The sequence below is a fragment of the Castanea sativa genome, chromosome 1 (genome assembly GCF_040712315.1).
Source record: "Castanea sativa cultivar Marrone di Chiusa Pesio chromosome 1, ASM4071231v1".
Taxonomy (NCBI): Eukaryota; Viridiplantae; Streptophyta; class Magnoliopsida; order Fagales; family Fagaceae; genus Castanea; species Castanea sativa.
This window is the reverse complement of record NC_134013.1, coordinates 68,348,175-68,371,588: the sequence shown is the minus strand read 5'-3', so window position 1 is coordinate 68,371,588 and position 23,414 is coordinate 68,348,175. Positions and strand designations below refer to the sequence as shown.

The 23,414-nt window shown below is 41.5% G+C and overlaps 2 protein-coding genes and 1 long non-coding RNA gene across 3 annotated transcripts; all 3 read left to right on the top strand.

Moving 5' to 3' along the window:
- The first annotated feature begins 3,400 nt into the window (after window positions 1–3,400).
- Window positions 3,401–4,861, top strand: LOC142632830 (UDP-glycosyltransferase 90A1-like). Its single transcript, XM_075807159.1, has one exon. The coding sequence runs from the start codon at window positions 3,401–3,403 to the stop codon at window positions 4,817–4,819; it is 1,419 nt and encodes a 472-aa protein (XP_075663274.1). The 3' UTR covers window positions 4,820–4,861.
- A 1,766-nt stretch (window positions 4,862–6,627) lies between these two features.
- LOC142632824 (uncharacterized) lies at window positions 6,628–9,974 on the top strand. Its single transcript, XM_075807154.1, has 3 exons — window positions 6,628–8,152; window positions 8,308–9,485; window positions 9,534–9,974. The coding sequence occupies exons 1-3, from the start codon at window positions 6,628–6,630 to the stop codon at window positions 9,972–9,974; spliced, it is 3,144 nt and encodes a 1,047-aa protein (XP_075663269.1).
- Window positions 9,975–19,620: 9,646 nt separating this feature from the next.
- LOC142642727 (uncharacterized) lies at window positions 19,621–22,941 on the top strand. Its single transcript, XR_012845725.1, has 4 exons — window positions 19,621–19,880; window positions 20,449–20,544; window positions 21,763–21,846; window positions 22,799–22,941. It is a non-coding gene; the product is annotated as an uncharacterized LOC142642727 (long non-coding RNA).
- Window positions 22,942–23,414: the final 473 nt, after the last annotated feature.

Below are 23,414 nucleotides of genomic sequence, written 5' to 3'. Positions count from 1 at the left end.
CGTGTTGAAGATGAGGGGTGAGACAGGTTTAATGAGAAAAAGAGAAGAGAGAGAAGGGTTTTGTCACATCAACGTGGGACCCACGGGTTTCAAAGTATTTTCAATAGTGCCATTGGAAAGCGTTGTTTGTTGTTCAAAAATAAATCTTAGGTGATTTCAAAAAGCATTGTTTAAAAACCATCTTTTGAACAACATAAAAAAAAACTTAATAAAAATGTACTACCAAACAGGTTTTTTTTTTTTTTTTTTTTTTTACAACAGTTTTCAGTATTTAAACACTGAAAACTATTGTTTAAAATTATTAACCAAACAACCTCTAATCTCTCAAAACTGGAGCTGTCACGACCCAAACCTGTACTTCATAATTTAGAGCATAACCGGCATGTTAGTATCAAGTTTACCTCAATACTAACACGAACCAACCTAAACTGAAAATCTTTATCAATAATTGTTTCCTGTATTCCTACTTATTTTCTTGCATAAAAGCCATAATATACAAAATGATGAAAACCTTGAAAATTCATTTCATTTGAACTTTGCAAGATTACCACTTGGCTAAAACTTTAAGTATTTATGCAATTATTACATAGCTAAACATTTAGCAAAAACTCTTATTTACAAACCCAACCCCAAAGACATACAACTGGGGTTCAAACCAAACTAAGGTTTCGAATTACATCTATGCTCAAGGATCAAGTACATCTTGATTCCTCCTACAAAACAAAAGAGTTAAACTACTATACAAAAAAAAAGACTAAACAATCTAACAAACGAGAATCACAGAATCCTTGCCACCTTTAATACTCTCACTGCTTCTAGGAAGAACCTGTGCACTGAAATATAATAGGGTGAGCTGCGAAACCTAGTAAGGTTTTAAGCTTCATGGGCCTTTAATAAGAATTCTTGTAAATCAAATATTTTATGGATATGTAGATAGGAGAACATCTTTTCATGAATAATATTTTATACCATTCATAATAACAACTTACACATTTTTCATAGGGAAATAATTGTTCTCCTTTTCCTTATTAGATTAATACTACAAAATCTTTCGGACTAAATTCCTTTCATTTCTTACAAAGTCACTAAACTTTATATTAACTCTTTAAAATCATATAAAATAATCATTTCCTTCGTAAACTTCTTCTCATAAAATATTATAACTTTTAACATAAACTTATACTTTGATCGAGCGCGGACGAAGCGCCATCCTCAGTACATACTTTGATTGAGCGTGGACGCATCACCATCCTCAATAATACTAAAATTAATAGTTTGCATGACATTTCATAATAATAGCATTTTCATTCTTTTCTTTAAACATCATGTCCATGGAATTAACAATAGCATCAATATGCTTAAATCATATACATAAGTTTTCGAAAGCTCACGAACATATCTTTGTCTGAAACATGATTATATGTCATATCTCTAATCAAAAACCTTTTAATGCATAATATACTTTAAAATAACCTCATGACTTATCAAACGCACATGTCACATGTCACATATCCCTTACCTAAAAACAAAAGACGCAAGAGATTTGTACAAGAGGAGCTCAAGTGTTCATTTCTCGTTCTCGTCACCTAAATGAAAGACCAAAACTTATTACTAACAACTTTTCCTAAATATATAAACTTATACCTCAAACACAACCTAACTCTCAAATTTAATAAAATCTTAATTCCCATCATATAGAGTTTCCCCAAAAATAAGGTACAATCATCAAACACATTACATACCAAAACATAGAGAAACCAAGGCATAAAAATTCATCTATGATTTAAACATATCAAAAGATAAGCACATTAAATTATAGCTCAAAAAATTCACCCTAACTTCAAAATTAAATCCACAAAGTCAGAGTTATCCTTCACTGTTTACTGCTCATTTCAGCAACAAATGCCTCATTTGTAAAATACAAATGGGCTATCTAAACACATCCAAATGTCATGTAATTTTACAAAGCTACTCCCCTAGATGTCTAGTATATACCGTATCAATTTCAGAGTCAAAGCATAAAACCATGATTTATTAAAAATCGTACAAGGCAACATACTCAAATCTGTCCTGACAGAATTTCATGCAATTTAGAAATTACTTATTTTTATATTGATCCAAATGTTGTGAGACCACTTCCATTACAACCATATGTATCTTAAGATTCATAAAAACTACTCCTAGCATCCTAATTCACAGCAAATTATTTAATACAGATTTTTCTTGTTGTAAACCCCAAATCTGTCACAGTGACAGATTTTCTTACAAAATCATCAACTAATAGCAATTGGCCTTCATTTCATTTGGGTATTTTTATACCTATACTATACATATTGAAATACCTTAATAAGCATCCAATTGATCATAATATCATCAATCTTTCAAATTACTAAAACAGAATCACAAGTTTAGCCTCTAAAATCATATTAGAGAATAAAGAAGTGAAAATAAACAAAACAATTATACTATCAACAGACCCAAAATCAAATGAAGTTTTGATTACTGAAGTTGAAACTTTAGTGTTAACCTTTTAATTTCTTCTTTAGAGAGGGATATATTGTTTTGGTGAGAGAGGAAAGGCTGCCATGTAAGAGCAAAGAGAGAAGAAATGAACAAGAACAAAGAAAAAGGAAGAGAGAAAGAAGAAAAGGAGCTGGACTTTCTGGTCTGGTGTAGCCAAGAAGATATGAGAAGTGGACTTATATGGTGGGGAACGTGTAAGCTAAGGGAGAGTGAGATGATGACTCAGCTTTCCATTTAAAAAAAAAAAAAAAAAATTACTTTCTACCCCTTAAAAGTTTATATTTCTAGAAAGACCCAAAGAACAAGATAACTTTGCATATATATCTTTAACTTTATGAAAATTCTTTTTATCATTCAAAGAGTATATATTTTTTATAATATCACAATATCAAAACTTTATGCACTTAGAGTAATTAAGATAATACTAAATATATAAACCCATAAAATTAAATGTGCAATTAAGTTGGGATGTTATAGGGCTATAGGACAAAAGGAATCTTTGTGTCAATGGACAATAAAGCTTTTGGAAATAGTAAGGAACATGACGAAACAGCATAGTGAAGAAACAAAACGAAAAACAAAATCTGCGCAAGAGACAAAGTCCAAACGTTTTAAAATCCAAACATTATCTCACGTATTGGACTCCATTATATTTGGCACAATCTCAATTCGGATACGTGTGAATGTAAATCGTGAAGGAAAATTTATGACTTTATATAAAACTGATAATTTACCCAATCATAATTTTACACATCATCAGTTTTTGACAAATGATATCAATCGTAGAAGAACTGATTTTATTTGTCTACCAGCAAACAAGATTACTCTATAACTTTCAAACATGTTCAATCATCATTGTTAAACCAAAATTTACTCCATGGATTCCACTTCCATCTTTGGTGACACACAACCACAACCACACCATGTGGTTCTCTTTCCCTTCGTTTCTAAAGGCCACACAATCCCACTCCTGCACCTCGCACGCTTATTCCTCCATCGCCGCCTCACTGTCACCATCTTCACCACCCCATCCAACCATCCCTTCATCTCTGAGTCCCTCAATGACACCACAGCCACCATTCTTGACCTCCCCTTCTCACACAACGTGCCTGTTATCCCTGTTGGCATCGAGAGCACAGACAAACTGCCCTCAATGTCCATGTTCCATTCATTTGCAAACGCCACAAAGCTCATGCAACCCAACTTCGAACGAGCACTCCATACTCTTCCCTGTGTCAGCTTCATGGTCTCTGATGCGTTCCTATGGTGGACCCTAGAGTCTGCCACCAAGTTCAACCTCAAAAGGTTTGTCTACTACGGTATGAGCTGTTACTGTACCTCTTTGTTCACAGTTGTGAGTCACGATAGGCTTCTCTTTGGACCTGAGTCAGATGACGAGTTAATAACAGTCACTCATTTTCCATGGATTAAAGTTACTAGAAATGACTTTGAGCCCCCATTTAATGAGCCAGAGCCAAAGGGTCTGAAACATGAGTTCGCCATGAATATGCTCACAGCAGTAGCGAATAGCTATGGTATTATAGTGAATAGCTTTTATGAGCTTGAGCCTTTGTTTAATGATTATTGGAACTGTGAGTGTACACCCAAGGCCTGGTCTGTGGGACCTTTTTGCCTGGCTGAGCCACCGAAGGCTAGAAGTGAACCCCACAACTATAAACCAACATGGGTCCAATGGCTGGACAAGAAGCTTGACCAAGGGAACACTGTTCTATATATAGCCTTTGGGTCTCAGGCAGAGATTTCTCCTGCACAACTCAAAGAAATAGCAAATGGGTTGGAAGAATCCAAAGTGAATTTCTTGTGGGTGATAAGAAAGAATGAGTCAGAGATTTCAGATGAGTTTGAAGAGAGAGTGAAAGATAGAGGAATTGTAGTGAGAGACTGGGTTGACCAAAGGGAGATTTTAATGCATGAGAGTGTGCAAGGGTTTCTTAGTCACTGTGGGTGGAATTCTGTGTTGGAGAGCATATGCGCTGGGGTTCCAATCCTTGCATGGCCTATGATGGCAGAGCAACCTTTAAATGCAAGAATGGTTGTGGAGGAAATAAAGGTGGGACTGAGGGTTGAGACATGTGATGGATCAGTAAGAGGGTTTGTGAAGTGGGAGGGGTTAAAGAAAATGGTGAAGGAGTTGATAGAAGGAGAGAAAGGTAAGAAGGTGAGGAAGAAGTGCAAGGAGGTGGCAGAGAAAGCCATGAAAGCTATGGGGGAGGGTGGATCGTCTAAGTGCACACTGGACTTGCTCATTGATGAAATATGTGGTAAGAATACTTGATCAGGTGTATGTAATGTAATTGGATCTAATTAAGCAAGCAATAAATTTACAATATAAGGGTATTCACATTACTTCATGCAAATATTTGTTTATTTTAATATAAGAATTTTTTTTTTTTTACACAATTATTTTTCAAAAACACCTTATCAATTATTCATTCTATTGTATTTAAATAGTCATTTTTCATACATTGTTTATTATTATCTTCATTAAGTGAGAGGGAGATGAATTTGATGGGATAAAAGTTGAGAAAAAAAAATTAAAATAATAATATACAAAGTTATATTAACTATGTATATTTACACAATTACTGTAACAACTTTGCAAATTATACATTTTTAATTTATTACTGTGGGTGATTTTAGAGCTTAAATATATAAATTTGACCTACTTTTCTATTATACACGTATTAATGCAAATGCTTTAAAAACTAAATCAAGAAATGGCCTTCAAGGCAATGCCCCACAGGGCCCACACCATAAATCCTGTAGGAAAAAAAGGTGCAATTTCCATCTTTAACTTTAAATCTGAAGGATTTAGATAAATCCTTCTAAACATTCCTAATTTGCTTCCAAAGGCTCACTCCATGAGGTCGTCTCAATGTAGCAGAAGACCAATTATGTTTATTACTGTACGGGCCCTACCCCCCTGTCAAGCCCAATTGCCCTAAGGCCCGTGAAGACTAACCCTTATAAGAGTCTCGCGCTGATCACACATAGTAACGCGCGTGCCGTCCAAGAGGTTCAAGCTCGAAGTGCTCGAAGCAGCTTGTGACGTGCCCCTGCTGAGCACAGAACTTACATACGGGGTTGGTCCCAACGCCACTATCATTTTCTCCTTCCTGCCACCAAACATCCCCTTAGATGAAACGGTATTGGACCTCCCTTCCATTACCTAAGGAACACCCCTGCCGAGCATCAAACCCAGCGGTGGAGTCAGTTCCAATGCCACTCTCACTTCCTCCCACTCCCAACTAAACCCCCACTTATGGGTAATAGTATTAGACCCCTCCCTTTACCCATCAGGAGAGTAATCATGACCATTCCACTAAGTTTGGCTATAAATAGGCAAGGAAGATTCAGTCAAGGGGTTGGCAATTTGAGGGAGACAAGACAAGAGAGAGAAGTATATCAATTCTCCCCAAGGAAGAAAGGGAAGAGATAGTGAGGAAAGGAAGGAGGCCCAGTATACAGGCCTACCGAGCATAACACCACCCGTGGTAGGAAATCCTAAAGCCCACTATACAAATAGATTGTGAGCCCAAATTCCTTCGAGGCCCAGCAGCCCTATTTTGGGACGCACAATTGGCGCCGTCTGTGGGAATCTCCTACGTAGCTGTGGTGTTATCTTGGCGCACTCATAAGGATGTCCGGAAGCAGACAGAGAAGCCATGCAGAGAGCGGCACTAGAGGGTCGTCGTGGGGATCTACATGGCGAGAAAGGAGGCAAAAAAGGCAGGAGGACAGAAGGCATGAGGAGGTAGAAGAGTCTGGGCCCGGAGAAAGGTCGTACTAAACCCTCCGGACAATGTCTGACGCCTCAGGCCGCAGCCGCCTTGACAGAAGAGATCAGGAGCTTGAACGGAGGGACCAAGAGCTCGAGCGCCTGCGCAGGGCGGTCAGGGATTTGGAGTTGCAAGCACGGGGCCGACGCATGAAAAGGGACGTGGGAGAATAAAGGGAAAGGTCAGTAAGTGTGGGGAATCGCCATGAGGTAGGATCTCATCAATCCGGGTCTCGTAGGCACCGCGAGAGTATGCGGACCGTGAATTGACTTCCCCCGACGCGGACCGACCACGTAACACGGCCATGGATACCATGAGCCGAGCACTGCGTCAAGCCGCCCGGTCTTCGTTCTCTAGAGATATCGAGAGCACGCCTATGCCGAGCCGGTTCGCACGGCCACCGTTCAATTTCTACACCAGGAAGACAGACCTGGTGGAACACGTAAGTCACTATATTCAAATGATGTGTAAGGTTTTCCCCTCGAGCCTTGGGCCCACTGCTTTGAGGTGGTTCAACGGGTTGAAGAAGGGCTCGATCCATAGTTTTTCGGAACTGATCCAGGAATTCGGAGTGCGGTTCATGACTTGCAGTCGGGTGCCGCAGCCCATGGACGCGTTGCTATCAATGAAGATGGGGGCTGGAGAGACCCTTCGCAACTACGCTAGTCAGTACTGGGAGTTGTACAACGAGATTGGCGGGGGTAATGAAAAGATCGCGGCGAGCACTTTTCGGATGGGCCTACCCGAAGAATCCAGGCTGAGAGAATCGTTAACCTTAAAACCTCCCAAGGATATGAGGCAGTTGATGAGGCGTATCGAGGAGTACAAGTGCTTAGAAGATGATCGGCTGCAATCCAAAGGGAAGGAACCGATGATCAGTTATCCTCGAAACCACGGTTTCAACCCTGGACACGGGAAGGGTTTAAGAATTCAAGAGCCCGGCCCAGCGGTTGGGGGAGTCAACGAGACGTTCAAGGAGCCCGTACACCGCATCATTGATAGGATAAAAAATGAGCCATATTTTAAGAGGCCGAACAGGATGGCGGGCGACCCGTCAAGGAGAAACCAGAATTTGTATTGCTCCTATCACAGAGATAAAGGGCACACCACCGAGCAGTGTAGGGTGTTGAAAGATCACCTGGAGCAGTTGGTGAAGGCAGGGCATTTGAAGGAGTTTCTGGTGGAGACAAGGAATCAGGAGACCGGACAGGCTGATCGGTTGCGTCGAAACCCTCTCCCACCCCCTTTAGGAGTGATAAAGGTCATACACGCCGCACCTAGGGCGATTAGAGCGCCCACAACAAAAGGGGTATTGATCGTGGTGTCAGCAGAAGGAGTCACATGTGAACAACCCCCGGGGAAGAAGCCGAGGTACAGTAGCCAACCCATCGCGTTCGACAACGACGACCTGGAAGGTACTGCTCAGCCCCACCACGATGCTTTAATAGTCACGACCCGAATAAGGGGATTTATAGTGAAGAGAATAATGATAGATCAGGGGAGTGGTGCAGATGTAATGTACCCGGACCTATACAGGGGGCTCGGCCTGAAAAAGGGGGACTTGTCCAAGTGTGATTCACCCTTAATGGGATTCGACGGGCACATGGTGATTCTAGAGGGGCAAATTTCGCTCCCAGTTATCATGGGAGGCCAGGAAGTAATGGCGACGTTCATAGTGGTCGCCTCTTTCTCACCATACACGACAATATTTGGAAGGCCATGGATACATGACATGGGGGCTGTGCCGTCCACCTTGCACGTAAAAGTCAAATTTCAAACTGATGAAGGGATTACAGTAATAAGGGGTGATCAGCAGGCGGCCAAACAATGTTTGGTAGCCGCGGAAATCAAACAAACAAAGCAAAAGGAATCAGTCGAGAAGGCACCCCTATAGCAATTACAGCATCCCCAGGTGGAGGGGACCAGCGCTGCCGAGGATTTGGTAAGCGTAAAGATCTTACCGGGAAGTGAAAGGAGTTTTCAGATAAGGGCAGCTTGAATAATGGGGAAAGGGTGCAGCTACTATTATTCCTCATACAAAACGTGGATGTGTTTGCATGGAGTCCATATGATGTGCCCGGCATCGACCTCGAGTTCATAGTTCATAAGCTGAATGTGGACCCCTTGTGCCCCCCCAAGAAACAGAGACCGAGAAGGTCTGCTAAGGAGCACGTGGAAGCCATCAGACAGGAAGTTGGGAGGCTGAGAGAAGCGGGGGCCATAAAGGAAACGTTCTTTTCAGAATGGCTCGCAAACACAGTGGTCGTGAAGAAGAAGAGCGGCAAGTGGAGAGTTTGTGTTGATTTTACTGATCTGAACCGAGCATGTCCGAAGGATCCGTTTTCAATGCCGAAAATCGACCAATTGGTGGACGCTACATGCGGACACCCGAGAATGAGTTTCCTCGATGCTTTTCAAGGCTATCACCAAATTGCCCTAGCCACCGAGGACCAAGAGAAGACGGCATTCTTAACGCCCGATGCTAACTACCACTATACCGTGATGCCGTTTGGTCTGAAGAACGCGGGAGCCACATATCAACGAATGATGACGAGGATGTTTAGGGATAAGATTGGATGGACGGTGGAAGTATACATTGACGACATGGTGATAAAAAGCAAGCAAGAAGGGCAGCATGTTGGCGACTTGAAAGAAGTGTTCGAGATACTCCGACGACATCGGTTGCGCCTTAACGCCAATAAGTGTGCATTCGGGGTTGGATCCGACAGATTCCTGGGTTATTTGATTACTAAACGAGGGATAAAGGTCAGCCCCGATCAAATTGAAGCCGTGAAATGCCTCAGAACGCCGGGCAATCCAAAAGAGGTTCAAAAGCTGACTGGTATGCTGGCTGCTCTCAACCGATTTATTTCCAAGTTCGCTGATCGGTGCCAGCCTTTTTACCAACCTCTGAAGAAGTGGAAGGGGTTCCAGTGGGACGAGGAGTGTGACAGAAGCTTCCAAGATCTCAAGGATTACCTTGGCCGGGCACCGACGTTGTCAGCCCTAGAGCCGGGAGAAGACTTGTACATGTACCTCTCCGTGTCCGAGCATGCGGCGAGCGTTGTACTACTAAGGGATAACGGTGCACAGCTCCCGATTTATTACATCAGTAAGATGCTAGTCGACGTGGAGACCAGGTACTTACCACTAGAAAAGCTGGTGCTGGCACTCATGCACTCCACCTGAAAATTACCCCATTATTTTCAGGCCCACACAGTCCACGTCTTGACCGAGTACCCGCTCCAATCACTATTGAGGAGATCTGACTTTACGGGGAAGATAGCCAAGTGGGGGACTCGGCTAGGCTCATTCGACATCAGATACAAACCGAGGAACTCTGTGAAGGGACAAGTACTTGCGGACTTTATTTTCGAGTTCTCGCCGAGGGCTACGATCATAACCGGCGTGGTAGAAGTCAGGCCATGGAGAGTGTTTGTGGACGGAGCGTCCAATGCGGCTGGAGCGGGGGCTGGGATCGTGGTCATCACCCCAAAAAATCTGAAGCTAGAACACTCATTCAGATTAGGCTTCAGGGCTTCTAATAATGAGGCCGAATACGAGGCTCTGCTGGCAGGACTGAGAGTTGTCATGGATCTAAGGGCAAAAGAGGTGGAGGTATACTCGGACTCCCTCCTTGTGGTAAGTTAGGTCCAAGGGAACTTCGAGGCCAAGGATCCCCGGATGATAGAATACATGCGGCTAGCAAAGCAGATGTTGGGTAACTTTGAGGTGGTTAAGATCGAGCAGATAGCCTGGGGACAAAACTGGCACGCCGATTCCTTGGCAACTCTATCAATAGCTGACCAAGTACCTCGGCTGATCAGGGTGGAGTTGGTGCCCGAGCCAAGTATTGCCGCCAGGGCACTGATTGTACAGGTCACTGAAGCCGAGAAGTGCTGGATGGATCCGATCATCGACTTCCTTTCAGAGGATCGAGCCTCGAGAGATGAGAAGGAGGCAGCTAGAGTACAGCGAACTTCAGCTCGGTACTGGTTATCTGCCGATTGGAAGCTATATCGCAGATCATTCGAAGGGCCATACCTGCAGTGCCTTCGCCCTAGCCAGGCTAAAGAGCTGTTAGCCGAACTGCACGAGGGAGTCTACGGTAGCCACGTGGGGGGACGCTCGCTGGCGCACCGAGCAATGACCCAGGGTTTCTAATGGCTGCGGATGAGGAAGGAAGCCACCGAGTATGCTCAGAGATGTGAACAGTGTTAGGTTCACGCGCCGATGATCTACCAACCGGCCGGGAACTTAAACCCAGTTTGCAGCCCGTGGCCATTCGCCCACTGGGGGCTGGATATAGTCGGGCCTTTTCCCTGAGCAACAGGCAACCGAAGGTTCGTGCTGGTGGCAGTGGACTACTTCACAAAATGGGCAAAGGCTGAGGCTCTGGCCAACATCCGAGACGTTGATGTTAAGAGGTTTGTATGGAGGAACACTATAATAAGGTTCGGTGTGCCGGAATCCTTAATATCGGACAACGGCCTGTAGTTCGACAGTAGAGCTTTCCGGAAGTTCTGCGAGGGCGTTGGTATCCGGAACCGATACTCCACGCCGGCCTACCCATAGAGTAACGGCCAGGCGGAAGCAACCAACAAGGCTATTGTGAGCGGCCTGAAGAAGAGATTAGAGGGCGCCAAGGGTAGATGGGCCGAGGAGTTGCCAAGCGTCCTATGGGCATACTGAACCACTCCGAGGAGATCAACCAGAGAAACGCTATTCTCTCTAACTTACGGAGCGGAGGCAGTCATCCCCACTGAGGTAAACCTGTGTAGCACCCGAGTTGCGAGATTCGCTTCTGACGAGAACGAGGATTTGATGGCTAGGGAGCTGAACTTGCTGGAGGAGCACCGAGATATGGCCACCATCCGGCTGGCCGAGTATCAACAGAAGCTTGCCCGGAGGTACAATAGAGCTGTTAGAAGGAGGGAGTTTGCCGCGGGGGATCTGGTACTCCGAAAGGTAGTGGGGAATACGCGAGACACGAGCGTGGGAAAGCTAGCTCTGACCTGGGAGGGGCCCTACCGTGTGATTGCTATTGCCGGAGCAGGGGCATACTATCTAGAGGATTTGGAGGAAAAACCGCTTCCTCGGCCGTGAAATGTCCGCAATTTGAAAAAATTTTATCAGTAACCGGACACCCTCCAAAGATATAAACCTAATGCAACCGGGCATCACTGCATATTTAATATGAAGACCTTGATTTAGCACCCCCCTTATTTTTCTTATTTCAAGTTATTATCGCCAGGCAAGAATTATAAAGAGAATTGCGAGATTAAAGGCAACTCATTCACTTCAAGGACAGAAACCTGCCCTCGGTTCGAGCCCTATCATCAAGTAGGTGAAAACCTTACGCTATTTTTACCTAAGGACAGAAACATGCCCTCGGTTCGAGCCCTATCACTGAGCAGGTGAAAACCTTACGCCAATTTCCATCTAAGGACAGAAACATGCCCTCGGTCCGAGCCCTATCACCGAGCAGGTGAAAATTTTACACTATTTTCTATCGAAGGACAGAAGCCTGCCCTCGATTCGAGCCCTATCACCGAGCAGGTGAAAACCTTACGCTATTTTCTATCTAAGGACAGAAACCTACCCTCGGTTTGAGCCCTATCACCAAGCAGGTGAAAACCTTACTCTATTTTCTATTTAATGGCAGAAGCCTGCCCTTGGTTCGAGCCCTGTCACCGAGCAGGTGAAAACCTTACGCTAGTCCCACGTAGGTGTAGGGACTCGTTCACTAAAGCGAGAAAGTAAGATATGATGGCATTTACCAACGACATTAACATTAAGAAAGTAATCGCATACAGAATCGGCGGTTATCAGGCAAGCAATAAAGGAGCACAAGCAGCATATAAACGACATAAATTGAAACAACGATATCTAAAAAAACATAATTTATCACTGTCTGGCAGACAGGGAAATTGTTCTATCGCCACAGCCCGGCCATTTAAGCTCTTCGAACGTCAAAAAAATAGTAACAGCAATAAAACAAAAAGAAAAATTAGAGAGACAAAAAAGGGCTGGGTTATCAAACGGCAGGGTCGGCTGGTAGGGGCGGAGGCACAGGCTGCTCGGTTCCGCTCACAGTTGTCGGTGAAACCTGGTCTGGTGCAGTTTCGGCCTCCGCATGGATATTGCTTGTGACCTCTGGGTTGGCTGCCTCCATATGAGCGTCAATGTCCCGTACAAGGTCAATCATGCTCGGAGTCTCCTCCTCGCCTGATGCCTCGGTCCAACTCTGAACGGCAGGTGAAGGAGGGGCCGGGTAGGGGATATGCTCGGGGTTCCACAGCGGAGAGTCTGCGGTCACCCCTATCGCCTGAAGGGTAGCTAGCCATCCCTCCCCGAAGCTATGGTGCCGAGCCTGGTGGATGATCGGCTCCGCGGAGTTTTCAGCATCCGAGAAGCCGACGTTGTACCACTTCTCCTTGCAGGCTTCGAGGGACTCCTTCAGGCTGGCAATCTCATTAGCCTGGGCTAGGCTCAGGCTGTCCACCATCGCTAACTTAAGCTCGGTCTCCCCGAGCTTCGTCTCTAGGAAGGTCAACTTCCCCTCGGCGGCCTGCCAAGCTTTCTCGGCGTCTACCGATTTCCTCTCCGACGTCGCGGCAGCCTCCCCCTTTTCCCTGGCCGTGGCTTCGGCAACAGCCTTCAGCGCCTTCTCCCCCTCTAGGGCCTCGGCCGCATCCTTCAGCCGCCCGGTCACAACGCTTGTCATCTGCGCGGCCTAGAGAGAGGATAGTAACCAAGTGACGAAATTAGAAAAGAAAAGAGAGAAACACTCAGTGCAATGCACACAGTCAAGGAGGATAGAGCGTTATCGCGATGGAGTGCCATAGTAGTCGCGTGGCAAGTGTCTCGTCATCGCCCTGCGCAGAGTAGTGCACATCCTCGGGCAGCATAAGGCCCTGCGCCAAGCTTTGGGCCACTCGTCCCCCTGCGCCCCTGTCCCATAGCCGGACGCTTGCGGTTGCCAACAAACACTTGTCACCTAACTGGAAGGTGTGCTGCCAACCGACCACCTGCCGTGAAGAGGATGCCACGTTCGTTCCTGCCTGCACCGCGGGGGTTGTCACCGCTGGCCCCTCCGGAAGCCTAGAACCGCCTGCTGCACGGGGAGGGGTCTTCGGCAAAGCGCCACCCGGTATAGGAGGGTTATTCTCGGCAACCCTTTTTCTCGTCCTGCCCTCACCTTCGGGAGGAGTTTGACTTGTTCCTCTCGGGGACTAGGTTTGAGCCGCAGGACCGGCGCTAAGGATGAATCGGGAAAAGGTCATCTCCCTATGCTTCACCATTCTCTCTGCTTGGGCGGCAGCGGGTTCCTCGGCTACGGGGGCAGCGTCCTCTGGCTGTCCGATCGCTTCGTGCCTTCGTCGACTCTGCGACACTCGCTCGACAAAGCCGTCCCTCACCGACGCGATATGGTCGGTAGTGGTATAGCGCAGGCCACTTCCTCGAGCCTCGCCTATGGTGAGCCCGAGGGGAAGGAAGGTCTTGTACCGCACGTCGATATACGACAGGAGTGGGCTGTCTACCAAGAGCACCTGGCCGAAGTTTTGCTAAGTGGTGTACACGTGCACGAAAATCTCCGACCTAAGAACGAAGTTGAGGTCTCGTGCGTGTATAACTTGACTGTCCGGGAAGAACCTTCTGGATTCTGCAATAAGTCCAGGAACAAACCGATCAACTAAAAAAAAGAAAAAAAAAGAATATAATATAATATGTATATAAAGGATGAAAGAACCAATCAAAGGGGGATTGTCAATACCAACCAACTTTACTTGGTGAGAGCGGGCAAAGAAGCTCACTGGCGTGCCAGTTACCACGCACCCGAACGAACTCTCCAGCCGAGTTCCTATTAGAGTCGGGCAGGCAGGATATGAGCCGGACTTGGGTATCTCTAGTTTTCAAGTAGTAACCACGGGCGAAGTTACCGCACAGTTTATACATAAAAATTTATGTCATGCTGGTTCAACTGCAGCCCAAACATGTGGTTTAACCGAACGACACAGCTAACAACCCTATAAAAGTTGGAGGGAAACTGGTCGAGGCACAGGCCATAAAACCCTGGGGTACCTATGACAAGAGGGTCTACAAGGAACCTAACCTCACCCTCGAGTATCGACATCAGCGGGAAGAACACTGCGTTTGAATCAGCGGCCCTCTGAAGTTCGAGGTCGCCCACGTTGCAATACGCAACGTCGACATCCCCTGGGATGCCAAAGGTCTCTCTAAAACTAGCCAAGGCAGCCCAAGGGGTCAGTAGGTGAGAAAATCCCATTACTTTAGTATGAAATGGTAGAGAATCGAAAAGAAAAGAGAGGTAGAAAGAACTTACTTGGGGCTCTAGAGAGTGGAGAACTGAGGAGGTTTTTTGCGCAGAAGAAGAATGCTTGGCAAAGGAGGGGTGGGGAGCGATAGAAACATGAAAAGTGGAGAGGGAGTCCAGAGTGGGCTACTTATAGGCCCTTGAAACGTTTAATGAGGCCAGGGGTGGGAAAAATAACCCTCCCAAATCCTTTTCTTGGATAAACCCCCACACACGTAGGCATGGTTCACAAACTGTAGGGCGGTTCGCCAACTGCCAAATATTAATTACTGACGTGACGATCCGATACAATGCCATTCTCAAGAAATCCGCTAAGACGATCGCCCTGGCTGAGTGCCGAGAGTATACGTCCGCGGGAAGCCATCACTACGACTTGCCCGGGATCCTTGATTCATCGCCTAAAGCAGAGCATGAATCAAGGGGGGGCTATTGTATGGGCCCTACCCCCCTGTCAAGCCCAATCGCCATAAGGCCCGTGAAGACTAACCCTTATAAGAGTCCCGCGCTGATCACACATAGTAACGCGCGTGTCGTCCAAGAGGTTCGAGCTCAGAGTGCTCGAAGCAGCCTGTGACGTGCCCCTACTGAGTACGTAACTTACATACGGGGTTGGTCCCAACACCACTATCATTTTCTCCTTCCCGCCACCAAACATCTACTTAGATGAAACGATATTGGACCTCCCTTCCATTGCCTAGGGAACGCCCCTGCTTAGCATCAAACCCAGCGGTGGAGTTAGTTCCAATGCCACTCTCACTTTCTCCCACTCCCAACTAAACCCCCACTTATAGGTAATAGTATTGGACCCCTCCCTTCACCCATCAGGGGAGTAATCATGATTGTTCCACTAAGTTTGGCTATAAATAGGCAGGGAAGATTCAGTCAAGGGGTTGGCAATTTGAGGGAGAAAAGACAAGAGAGAGAAGTATATCAATTCTCCCCAAGGAAGAGAGGGAAGAGATAGTGAGGAAAGGAAGGAGGCCCAGTATACGGGCCTACCGAGCATAACACCACCCGTGATAGGAAATCCAAAAGCCCACTATACAAATAGATTGTGAGCCCAAATTCTTTCGAGGCCCAGCAGCCCTATTTTGGGACGCACAATTACTCTAAGATAAATTTAGTGTTGCATTAATTTAGTGTTGCATTATGTTTATTACTCTTAAGATAAATTAAAATATATTATTAGATAGGCTTTAAAATACTGTGGTCAGAACCATAGAATATTTCTTGTATCAAAAATAGAACCTTGAAAATTTTCATTCAAAAGAGCTCTAGTCCCACATGCGGGCCAATGAATGGAAATTAAGTTGTATGGAATATGTTTTATTTGGTGCTTGTGGGTTGGTGGAGTTAGAAGATCTTGGATTGTATTTGAAGGTGCAACATGATTCCTGCTATCCTTTTTTATGCATCCCCTGATTAGATGATGCTGGTCGTGACTCGTGAACTTGTAACTTTGTGTTTGGGGGTGGATTATAGTATGGAAAATGTAAATATGATATGAACTATTGGGTTATTAATTAGTTTATGCACCCATATTTTTAAAGCTTTTGAATCCTTACTCCATGTTCTTGACTGAATGACTGGGTCTGTTCTACTTATTAGTAGCCGGAGGTGGATTGTTGTTAAGATGCTCTAATTGATGATTGGCAAACAAAGCAAGAGGTTAATAGCATGTTGGCAGCTGACCAGTATGAGATTCAACAAAAAAAGGGGAGCATAGGAGAAAAGCCAGGTTCAAACCTTAAAGCTGCAATGGTGGTTTAGTGTAAAGATCATCCAAGAGTTCTTAGGGTAAGTCTAACGTGAAGTTCCTAAGATCACATCGATCCATTTTGAAATGAGCGGATGAGATTTTGTTACATTATCAAAATTTAAACATGGTTGGGCATCCATTCAATGCATTCTCTTCAATCTTGTATTTAAATTAGGACTATCATCATTTTGGTATCTATTAAAATTAGGACAAGATTCTAGTACAATTCCTTATGTTTTGTATTTCCCCACGTAAGTTCAATTGTGTAACTATATTGACCAATAAGCCGCATAGTTGAATTTGATTTTTTGTTCAATACATAGTTGAATTTAATTATTATTGAAGGAATATCACTTTTGTGCCGTTATTGAATTTGATTAAAGAACTACATTAAAATTATAAATCCTCAAGTCCTAAAGCACACTTATAACTCACCAAAGTGATTACCATTTGCGTCTTATTAATTTTCCTAATCATTCTCCTTCCAACATCTACTCAATAATTTTGTTGAAAATGCATTAGTTGACTAATATTTTGCCAAGAATCTTATAGCTTAATTGGCACATCTTCATACATAAAGTTATTGAAGGTCTAAGGGTAAAGAGTTTGAACTACAGGGTTAATAGCATATATCTTGTAATTATCTCAAAAACAATTTAGACTATAGGTATTAAACAAAACAAAACATGTTCATAAACACAATAATTATTATTAAATGCATAATAGCTAATAAAGTTTTTTTGAAAGCAAAAAAAAAAAAAAAATATATATATATATATATATATATATATATATATATATATATATATATATTCTATTATCAATAGAATCCAGGCTCTTTGGTTAGGTCATTTTTGGATTTGGCCCAATTTTGATGATCTTGTTGTTTTTGATATTATTAGTCCAAGAATTTAGATTGACTTAGGGGTGGGGTGTTTATTAAGTAATTTGCTAGGTCACTGAAAACAGTATTTGTCTTTGATCCATTCGGTCTATTTTGATACACTTACTTAAAAATAGAAAAATGACATATTTGACTAGAAAATACTTAATTTAAATTCAAATTTATTAAAAATATATATAGATCTAAAGCTCATTCCAAATTCTACTAAAATTTTAGAAACTTAATCTCAAATTTGTTCCACTGCAAATATTTGTTAATGAATCTAAAATAATCTCAAACTCATTTATTTGTTTATTTTATTATTTTTCTTAAATTAAAAAAAAATTAACTTAACATTAATTATTAGTTCCAATAACAAAGCCACAACTGAAGTTACTCCTACACTTCCAAGTTTATCAAAGCATACCTCTTCACAACATAGTGCTCTGGATTCACACACACTCACAAGAAACATTTGCTAAGCAAGGAGGGTCTGAGTATATTGCATACTTCAAGTGGAGGTAATCCTTCACCACCGCCCCCACCATGAAGATTTTAAGCCTTAATTGCCGAGGGCTTGGGATCCCAGAGGCAGTTCAAGAACTTCGCTGTTTGGTGAATGAAAAAGGTCCCAAATTTTTTTTTTTTTTTTTTTTTTAAGTTGCCTGGATAATTGAAGACATTAGTTTAATTAGAGAAAGTTTTTCTTTTATTTCTTTTTATAGTGTACTTTTACGATGTAATCGTGTTACATTAGCTTTAACTAATGCTACAAAAGAGAATGAGGAGATCATTATTTGGTTAGAAGAATCTCTCTCTTTTCTCTTCCCCATTTTAAAAGCAATTTAATTGAATAAAGTCTATTATCGTTTTCTCTCCCAAAAAAAAAAAACATTCAAACTTTAGAGCCATTATATTTAATCTTAAAACTTCACATATATTGAGTAATATTTTCCTATTTGTAATATTTAAACCATTTATAATATTAAATTTGTAAAAGAAAACAGGGGGAAAATTTTACACAGTACTCGACTTCCATGTAGATAAATCACTCCGCACCTTGTTCAACCGCCAAACACACACCAAAATGCAAGGTGTAGAACGAGGACGAAGAGGAATTCCAATTCCAACACTCCGACAGCGAGGATTATACCGGAATAAAGGAAGAAGCCATAAATGTCAGTGACCATTTCTCTCTGTCTCATTTTAAAGTTAGTCATTTGTTAATGTGTGAATAAGATAGTGGTTTATTGTTAATGTTGTGTAAGAAACTTTTAATAGGTGCTAAGATTGAGTAATTCTTGCCCACCTGATAAAATTTGTAATGTAATGAAATTATGAAACTAGTGCTGTAAGTCTGGGTTGATCATTTCTTTTTTTCATTGTTTTTGTGAGATTTTCCTGAAGTATTTTTTGGGTACTTTGGATAATAGTAGATAATCTTGGAATTAAGAGCCAAAGTTGACAGTTTAAATAATAATGAAGTTTAAGAATAACAAAGGATATCCTTTTGAAAATTTGTTATAAATGGGCCATACCCAGTGTACAAAGTTTCCACTTTTGTGGGGTTTGAGAGAAGTGATTGATAGGCAGCTTGCTTCCGATTTATTATAAATATGGGAAGAACAAGTTCTAGAATTTGCATATACCCTCAATTTTTGTTTATTTATATTTCAAAGTTTAATACAAAACAAAATAAAAAACCTAAAGAAATTTCATGTTTCAGTGATGCAATTAAACTAATTTTTCTTGTTGACATTTTGTGTGCGCTTTCTCATTCGAAAAGAAGAGGAAAAATAACTGTTGCATGCTAAAGTTTATAAATTCAATGTGCAGACCCCTGACCATCTACTTCCAAGGGTTGCAATTGTTGGAAGACCAAACGTTCGTAAATTAGTGCTGTTTAATTGTCTTGTCTGGGTATTTGATCAATAATTCTGGCTCTTGATTAACTGATTATATTGATGCTTATCTGTACTGTGGGAATTAAAATTGAAACTTTCACACATGTTTTCACATGGTGAAAGTTGACTTTCTTTTTTGATCAATATACGGGGAACAGGGCAATTGTGGTCGATGAACCGGGAGTTACAAGGGATTGCTTGTGTGAGTTACAGGGCAAATGTACTGTCTGTCTTCTTTCCATTTTTTTTTTTTCCAAACTTTTGAACTTTCTCTTTCAAATTCCCATGCTTGTTAGTGCTGGAAAAAGAATAGTATATTCATCCTTTGTGTGCTTGGAACTTAAAGGTGTTCTCATGAATGAATAAATCATATCGTTGTTCTTCTGGCCTCTAGGAACTTGGTAGTACTGTTATGCATAAATTCAATATTTTCCCAGAAAGTTATCTCTTTGTTGAAGACCATTTATCAGCCGTTATTATGCATCCAATGTAAGATGGAACCTTGACTCACTAGTGGCCTTAAAGTAAGACCTACATCATGAGAAGTAGTATTTGCTTGTTCTTCCCACTAATTTAATTTCATAAATCTTTGCTTTCTAGGAAAGTCACTTGTTGGTATGGCTGAGGTTGAAGCAGCCATTCAAGAAATGTTCCAGGCTCCTCATATATTCAGGTGAGTTTAAAAGTTAGTTTACATGTTAACATTGAATTATGATTAAATTGTTGTTGACACTTCTACTCCATTTGTTTGAATGATAACATGTTGGAAGAAGATATCAAAATTGAAATGAGGCATATAATGTTGTGATTGTTATATCAACCTGCTACAATACAAATTATATGTGGATAGACAGACTATCTAAACACTAGTATGCTGAGAGAAGAAGCTATTGAGATAACAGAATTTGATTTGGTGAGCTGGCTCTTTTGTTCTGAAACATGATGTCACTTGAAGATTTTAAGAACTATTGTAAGTGCTACCCTATTTAAGAACTGTAACTCACAACAAAACAACTACTCTTACCCGACTAAATTATCACAGTGCACAAATATGATTGCATGCTTTTTCTTCCACATCTGCGCACAAACAAGATTCAGTGTCGTCACTAGCTTCAGAAATTATCATTCTAAAAGGGGTGACATGAATATCTGTTCACTTATATTGTACATCTTGCACAATCACAACAATATTTTTATGATCTTGGAATTAATATGTCTTCATAATCTTCTTTTTCTTCCAGGTAATGAAAAGTTTTTCCTAACTATGTAAAATCTTCTTGACGGCTGTGGTGCATGAGCTATATAAAACAGGAATGGGTGAAACCACCTTTGAAAAGGTCAGCTTCTTAAGCTTCTCTCTTAATCTCTGTGTTCTTTCCTGGTTTGGTGATTTTTAGATTTCTTTGCATTTTAACATTTGACAAACATGTTGTCAATTTCAAACTGAGAAACCTTTGACTCATAAAACATGCCCACTAGTGGAAATCTTGAAGAAATGTTTTTGTTTTTATAATTCTTTTAGGGCCAATAGCACAGTGGGCACCCACAAATGATTCCTTCATGGAAGATGGCAAGGACTGAACCCAGCATCTTTCACATTAAGTGTGGGCAGGAATTTATTGCTAAATACTTCAAGCTTTCTTTGTACCTTTTTTGATTCTTTGTTGCATAATAGCTCAGCTAGAGGACCCTGCATACATGATAATATTAAGTGAAAATTTCAGCTGGTAATAACTGGATAGCACTAGTAGTAACTTAAGGAGGACGATTTTAGTTCACCATTCCCCTTTGAAGCCTTCAGCCTGCCAGAACTACAAAAACTTCTTATTGGTGCAGGAAATTTAATGTTAAGAATACTTGCCTCTAGGTATTTATTATTGAGCTCTTATTTTGTTGTAGTGGGAATGATGGTCTCAGGTCTCTGTACAAGCAATGGAGATCGTTTCCTGGAATGACACTATTGAAAGTTGGGCAAGAATTTTTCTACTATTCTTTTTATAGACATCAATAGGAGACATGCTCTCAGTTTGACATATACTTTAGATGCCTTTCTTAGATGTTGTCATAGGCATGGGTTGTGCTTAGGACCAAAAACAAAATCCTACTAAGTTTTGGGCCCAATCTAAGCCCTATTTGCAGACATGGAATCTCAAAACCATGTTGAAAATAATCTCTCTCTCCTTATGTTTGAAATGTTCTGCTATCTGCTTTATCTTAAGATAGCTTGTGAAACCATAATCCTCCTTTTTCCTCTTTGCATTTCAGGATAATTTCTGACCATATTAGTGATGACCCTTTCTATTATTTTAGGTTTTATTGTTGTTATTTATTTGCTGAGTTGCATCTGTATGTAATGACATGCATCTTTAAAATATACCATTTTGCTTATATGCTTTAAAATGAAATTATTGTATTTCAACATTGTCTGCAAATGGCCTTCAGAAAATATTAAATGATATGAAGCTCATTTTAGTTGAATTGATGCTAATTAATTCCGCATTAAGGTGAAAAACTGAAATTCATTATTGATTATTCTTTTCTTTTTTTCCTGGCAGCTGTAAGCTTGGTGAATGCAGAATTCTTGTATGTGAGCCAGGCTCCAAACACAGGTTGCAAAAGTTGTAGCTCAATTTTCCAAGGTTAGTTATTTAACAAGCCAACTGCCATAGTTGATTGGACCCAGCTGGACGTTTTCATTTGATCTCAATTATAGTAATCTATCATAGAAGACTTGAAAGTGTTGCATTTGAACTCAATGCCAAGCCTGACTCTCTTGCTGTTCTGAATAGATTTGCACATGCAAGAGCCACTAGTATATGGGACTGTTGAAAAGCAAATATAGCCTATTCAGATGGTCCACAGTGATTTGCTAAAGTCTATCTTAAATGTTTCCTTTAAATTTTGTGTCTCAATTAGATATTATTAGGACAAGAAGGAGGGTACTTGTAGACTTTTAAGCTAGTCCTGCATGATTCTGTCCAATCCCTAAAAATTTGTTAACCTCCTAGACTCAGTGTTGTTACTATTGGGATTACCATTGCCACTATAGTGCATGTGGCGTGTGGGATTTATTCAGAAAATTTTTTGAAGACCATAGGGGCATAAACCTTGGTTAATTAGGACTTCTCTAACATTTTTAGCTGACAAAAGGGTCTCTTTCTAGCCCCATTACTTGTCATGCAAAAGGTTTATGACGCAGTGCTAGCCCAGGTTAAAGCAAGGTCTTGGGAGGGTGGCTTGGTACAGTTCTACCCTTCAACTCTTTTTGCATGAAGTAGCCACTCTTAAGATTCATTCCCTCACGTTTGCATTTGGCATGTGAGATTTTACCTTTACAGCACCATGAGACATAAGTTGTCATTAACTTGTTAAAAGATATGACAGCAGTAATAACCATTACTGCATCCTCTGTTTTCCTAAAACTACATTTTGTTGTAAAATGTAATGTTGTAACTTTGTAAGTGATAATCTCTGGTATAAATGTAAGATCTAATATTTTATTTATAAAATTTATCATTTAGCCATCCAAGTTAGTATCAGAAAATTTTGACAGTACTCTATATTGATTAATTTCATTATGCTTTGTGGCAGCGAAAATGTGTCATTTGCATTGAAGACAGCAAGGAGATTCCATGTTTGGTTTGATTAGGGTTTTGTGCAATATGGACAACATCCTGAAGTTCTAGACTCACTATATCCAATGGCTTAGGAGTCCCAGTATTAGTGATGGTTTTGTCTTTCCATTTACATCTTATTAACTTTCCTAAGCATTCGATTATCAAAAAATAAACTTTTCTAAGCATTCCCCTTCCAACGTCTATTCAATAAATAAATAAAAATGAAAAATTGAACTAACAAATAAGGGGTGAGGACTTTTGGGTGGGGCAGGGAGCAACCCCCCTCAACCCCCTTGACCGAAGAAATCCTAACTGAAGAGAAAGCTGTCGCCATAATTGCTCTAGTCCTAGGGTCACAACGTTTTCATAACAACAAACATTTAAGCCCACAACTTAAAATGATAATATAAAAAGAAGAAAAAAAGACTACATTTGGACTCACCATAATTCACAACAATATGTGAAATTTTTTTTTAAATAAAAAGAAATAATAAAAGAATTAGCCACATCTACATTATATCTCAAAGAGACTAAAGCAATTTGCAAATGAGATTCTTATAGTTGTTTATAAAGCCAAGATAGGTCTAGTA